A 6,036-nucleotide genomic window follows, 5' to 3' on the forward strand; every position below is an offset into this window, starting at 1 on the left:
TGGCTGAACACCTGCCTGCCGATGGGAAGGAGTGAATGAATTCCTTGTTTTGCTTTGCTTGCGTGCGCAGCTTTTGCTTTACCTATTAAACTGTCTTTATCTCAACCCACGAATTTTCTCTTTTACCCTTCTGATTCTCTCCCCCATCCCACTGGGGAGGAGTGAGCGAGCGGCTGTGTGGGGCTTAGTTGACAGCTGAGGTTAAACCACGACAGCATCTCCAAGGAACCGGAAACCAATATAACAGAAAATATGAGATCTCTCAGAAACTTTTTTCTTTACAAATGTCTGTTTGCATTAACTTTTTGGAACTATATCAGCCTGTCTATGGCAAATGAACTCTTTAAATCTGTTTCTAACGATTTTCTGGAAGATGGTTCTGACAAAAAAATCAAGAGCCTGCCACTCCTGTATACAAATAGTCATCAGTCCAAAGCTAATTTTGACTGGGTTGTGATACAAAATACTACAGAAAGCCTGTCATTGTCAGAAATCACAAATGACAATGTAAAAAAATTAGTAGCTTTATTATCTAATTTCAGACAAGGCTCCAGGTTACAAAATCTGACACTGACAAATATGTCAGTGGACTGGAATGCTCTTACTGAAGTTTTTCAGACTGTATGGCACTCATCCATTGAATACTTCAATATTAGCAGTCTAACACAATTGTCGGACATCAAAAGCTGTGACTTTGACTATTCAGGTACCTCTATGAAAGCATTGACAATAAAGAAAGTTTTAATCACAGATCTGTACTTCTCACAGGATGACCTATACAAAATATTTGCAGACATGAATATCGCAGCCTTGACAATAGCTGAATCAGAGATGATACATATGCTGTGTCCTTTGTCTAACAGTCCCTTTAAATACTTAAATTTTTCAAAGAATGATTTAACAGATCTTCTTTTTCAAAATTGTGACAAATTAATTCAACTGGAGACATTAATCTTGCAGAAGAATAAATTTGAGAGCCTTTCCAAGGTAAGCTTCATGACCAGCCGTATGAAATTGCTGAAATATTTGGACATGAGCAACAACTTGCTGAGTCACATTGCAGCTGACGTGCAATGCCGGTGGGCTGAGTCTCTGACAGAGTTGGACCTGTCCTCAAATCAGTTGACGGATTCCGTGTTTGAGTGCTTGCCAGTCAACATCAAAAAACTCAACCTACAAAACAATCAGATCACCAGTGTCGCCAAGGGGATGGCTGAGCTGAAATCGCTGGAGGAGCTGAACCTGGCATCGAACAGGCTGGCTGACCTGCCGGGGTGCAGTGGCTTTATGTCCCTGGAGTTCCTGAACACAGAGATGAATTTGATCCTCACCCCATCTGCCGACTTCTTCCAGAGCTGCCCAAGGGTCAAGGAGCTACAAGCCAGGCACAACCCGTTCAAGTGTTCCTGTGAACTGCAAGACTTTATTCGTCTGGCGAGGCAGTCTGGGGGGAAGCTGGCTGGCTGGCCGGCGGCATATGTGTGCGAGTACCCGGAAGACTTGCGAGGAACGCAGCTGAAGGACTTCCACCTGACTGAACTGGCTTGCAACACGATGCTCTTGCTCGTGACAGCTCTGCTGCTGACGCTGGTGCTGGTGGCTGTCGTGGCCTTTCTGTGCATCTACCTGGATGTGCCGTGGTACGTGCAGATGACGTGGCAGTGGACGCAGACGAAGCGGAGAGCTTGGCACAACCACCCCGAAGAGCAGGAGACCGTTCTGCAGTTTCATGCGTTCATTTCCTACAGCGAGCGCGATTCATTGTGGGTGAAGAACGAGCTGATCCCGAACCTGGAGAAGGGGGAGGGCTGCGTACAACTGTGCCAGCACGAGAGAAACTTTATCCCTGGCAAGAGCATTGTGGAGAACATCATTAACTGCATTGAGAAGAGCTACAAGTCGATCTTTGTGTTGTCTCCCAACTTTGTGCAGAGCGAGTGGTGTCACTATGAGCTGTACTTTGCCCATCACAAATTATTCAGTGAGAATTCCAACAGCTTAATCCTCATTTTACTGGAGCCGATCCCTCCGCATATTGTCCCCGCGAGGTATCACAAGCTGAAGGCTCTCATGGCAAAGCGAACCTACCTGGAGTGGCCGAAGGAGAGGAGCAAGCGTGCCCTTTTCTGGGCTAACCTGAGGGCAGCTATTAGTATGAACCTGCCAATGGCTGATGGACAGTGGTGTGGGGAAACGGATTAAGAATCTTTCTAATGGTTTTTCTTCTGTTTTTTTTCTTGGTGAAGCAATAAATACTTTATGATTTCTATTGGTTGTCAATGTATTTAACTTTTTGTTACAGAGTCTTGTTTCTACATAGTTGTCTATGCTGCATCCTAACTGTAGGCAAAATTCAACTCACCTTACTGGAAGTCTTTTGAGGTTGATACAGAGACAGCAAATCACAAATGAGTTTGGATGTGGATTTTGAAATACAGCTTGAAATACTGTAGTGAATTTTTCTCAGCAGAATAAAATCTGGAGCAGTTGGTATAGTCATGTGGAAGAGTGCTTGAGTTGCTGGAGAGTTTGCAGAGCTGCATTAATCACAAGACTTAGGCAGCTTGGTCACGGGATCTCTTTTGCTAAAATTAGTTTGCAGGAAAGAAAATTACGCATCCTGAGAAGACGTCTAGAAGTCCAGAGCTTGAGATGGTTCCTGGGTAGTGTTCTCAGATTCAGTGAAGCTTAAAAGGATAGGACCCAGATACAGGACTCTCTGAACATCCAGCACAGGTGGACAAAAATGGCCATGCCACAAAAGAGGACTGAGTGAGGAAGAAAGGTTTTGGGTTTTTTTCTTAAAAAAAAGAAAATAATAATAAAAAGGAAGGACGAGCTACTTCACCTTTTGGCGCTTATGGTTTGGCACTGCTGCAAGGGAGAAGCAGTGAATTGACAGTCAGAGCTCTAATTCCCATCCTCTGATAGAGTCCTGGTACCACTTTGATCCTGAGAGATACCCTGACAGGAGCGACTGAGGGGGTATCTGCAGTAACATAACTGCCTTCATTATCATTGGCTATATCTTGAGAAACTCTTGACTTTTCTACATCCTGCTTTTTTTTTTAGCTTCCTACTTTTTTTTTTCCTCACCCATATATCTTACTTTATGCTTATTATTAAAAGAATCTGTCCTTTTCAGCCAAAACAGTATCTTTTGCAGCGCAGCACGAGTTCTGATCAGAAAGGCAATAACCAGTCAGAGGCTGAAAAAATACGCCAGGTCTTGGGACAGCAGGTAAGACCCCCTATTCACAGAGTCAGAAAGACAAGCTACCTTTACAATATTGGCTGTCCTTTATAGAAATACAGCAGGCCCCGTTACCTGTACTTGTGCTGTTTTGCCTTCAAGAAAACATGGCTGGGCTCCGACAAATATTCACAACTGCTGAAGATGATCACAGCAAACTTCCTCTTTGCCCCCAGAAGGGCAGGTGTTTGCCGTCTGGAACACCAGACTTAAATGGCCAGCAAGCAGGAAGTTTTCCTTTCAAAAATGCGTTTCAACATGAAGATGAGAGAAGAAGGGATGTTAAGAGGAAATCCTCATTTAGTATAGAATGTTTGCATTTTATCTCATTCTTGTCTTCCATTATTATTAAAAAAAGATTTTAATTTTGATTTTTTTTTGCCTGAGGTCTAAGCAGGCTGAGGTCTCTTGACTTGAAGTCTTGAACTGTCAGTGGCTGTTTAATGATTTGTAGGGGAAAGGTCAAATTTAACACCTTTAGCTCTCTCATCCCACTTAGCCTCAAAATTAATATAACACACCTATTACCAAATTGCAGGCATTTAATTCAGGACTGCAGAAAGAAATCTTTTTCCTCCTTCCCCTCCAACTAATGCTTCAGTATATGACTCATTGAACCCTTAGAAAACTGAAGATGAACAGACTTAACTTGGTTTGCCTATCCGTTTCACACAACCAGGGATGGCTGGATACTTATACAGTGGCTTGCTTGAAAATTTTCTTCGAAAGCCTCAGAGTTTTAGGTCAGCAGCCCTTGAAACTTCTGTAATACAGTTAACATCCCCTGTTGTGTGTGAAGCTTTAAGAACTCATATGACTTCTTCTGTTGGCTGGAGGACAGAGAAACCGTCTGAAAGAGAGTGCACCAGGAACCCTTCCTGTTACTCACGTGGGAGCACACATCTGTTGCCAGAAATTATTTCAGGAGTGGAAGGTTTTAGCAGGGTTTAGACCGTGTCAGCCACTTTACCTGCACATTTTGGAAAGTAGCTACCACCTCTAGAAAGTAGCTACCAGCTCACATCACCCTGGTGATATGAGTCTGCAACTGGTTCTGCACTGGAAGCTGTAACTGCTAATGCACTCCAGGTATCAGAAAAAGGGAGTATGTAAATATATTCTGATGTCAGATACTGTATCAGAGCAGATTCCTGGCATTTGACTAGTCATCTTGGTGACTAGCAGGAATGCTATTTTTACATACCTAATAATAACAACATGGAAAACTGATAACATGGGGGTTAAACACCCTCCAAAACCTAGAAAATATGCAGAATGAAGTGCAAGTGTAAATGTGTTTATGTGTATTTCAGTAGTGTGTAGTATAAAGGAAACTGAACTGTGACAGCCTGGGAGTCCTGATGCAATGTGGGTTGCCCTGCTGAGAGCTCAGCTCTTTTTTAGCTTTGGAAATGTTACAAAGCATCAGCACTGAAGCTCAACTGCAGAGGGTTAGAGCAGGGAAAGGCACTTGAGGGAAAAGAATGGGACTCCATGGGAAATGAGGCATTCTGCTGAGGGGAAAGGTTCAAAACCTCTGTGAAACCCATGTTTTTACTCAGGGCTTCAGTTTGGCTGTTTTTTCTTTCAGAAACATTTACTGAGATTGACTATAATGCTAATTTGTAGTCACTGTTCAGTCAAGAGGAAGCAGTATTGATAAACCAATAAATGAGAAAGTTCTGTATTCTGCAGGGTGGCTCTGTGTTACCAGTTCGATTTCTGCAGCTTTGATCCTTGTGTCTGTTTATGTCCAAGCAAAATAGGCTTGGTCATAAATGCGATACAATCTCTGCTCATTTTGACTTGTGGTGGCATTTAGCCCTTGTTTCACCTACCTGACCCACAGGGTTAAGTTGTGACAATGAGAGTTGCAGTTGAAGATAAGGTCCTCGTTATGACCACACTGGCTTTGCAACTTTTAATAATTGTATTAACTTTTTATGAGTGCTTGGATGAGTCCCTCTGCTCTGGCTGTGTTTTAACTCGGTGTTTTGCACATGTAAGTTCCCTTCTGCAGTTCCAGTTGGAGAGATTCTTCACACCTTTGGGCATAGTGCTGGCCCTAAAATAGCTTCTGGTACCCAGCCAAGTGTAGCTGCAGTTCCTCTCTGGGTGAGTAATCACAACATACTGGCAGAAGTGTGAAATGTACCTTGAGGAAAGGCTGTTTGTGAAGATAGGTGCTCATTGATAGAATCAGCTACAAAAACCCGCAGCAATATGAACTTCAGAAATGGAACAAGGTATCTGCGTGAGCATACACACATGCTGACTATGGAAAGGATGGTATTTAGCTGGTACATTTCAGGATGCGTGAACAGAAATACACTGCTTTTTAGTTTTTGTGTATCATGCAAAACGACTTAATCAGTAAACTGAAACCAGCCCCAAGCACAGCTTTGCTAAACTGGTTAGTAAAAATAACATTATGCAATGTTCCTAAGGATGTTACAGAGGTATTCATGAGTATCAGTTTTATTTTAACTAGTTGCAGATTTTTCTTTATGACAAACTGTTTATTTTTATAAAGTCTCATAAAGAAGGGTGGTAAGGAAATGAAACATACTACAACTAAAGGTGTAGATGCTTTTGCTCTTTACAGCTCTGTGTGCACTGGAGTCAGTTCTGATGAAAGCTGATGGTGTATTTGATTTTGCCCATGCAACAAAGCTTTTTCAGGGATTATATGGACCTGTGTGGACCTGTGAAGGCCAAGTGCAAGGTCCTGCACCTGGGTTGGGGCAACCCCCGGTATCAATACAGGCTGGGGGATGAAGGGA

At 42.8% G+C, this 6,036-nt stretch overlaps 1 protein-coding gene across 1 annotated transcript; it reads left to right on the forward strand.

Annotated features, from left to right (window-relative positions):
- The first annotated feature begins 221 nt into the window (after positions 1–221).
- LOC103899643 (toll-like receptor 1) lies at positions 222–2,247 on the forward strand. The gene has a single exon (XM_009280152.2). It carries the CDS (start codon positions 253–255, stop codon positions 2,200–2,202), a length of 1,950 nt encoding a protein of 649 aa, XP_009278427.1. The 5' UTR covers positions 222–252; the 3' UTR covers positions 2,203–2,247.
- The last annotated feature ends 3,789 nt before the right edge of the window (positions 2,248–6,036 follow it).

This window comes from Aptenodytes forsteri, unplaced genomic scaffold (genome assembly GCF_000699145.1).
Source record: "Aptenodytes forsteri isolate BGI_AS27 unplaced genomic scaffold, ASM69914v1 Scaffold35, whole genome shotgun sequence".
Lineage (NCBI taxonomy): Eukaryota > Metazoa > Chordata > Aves > Sphenisciformes > Spheniscidae > Aptenodytes > Aptenodytes forsteri.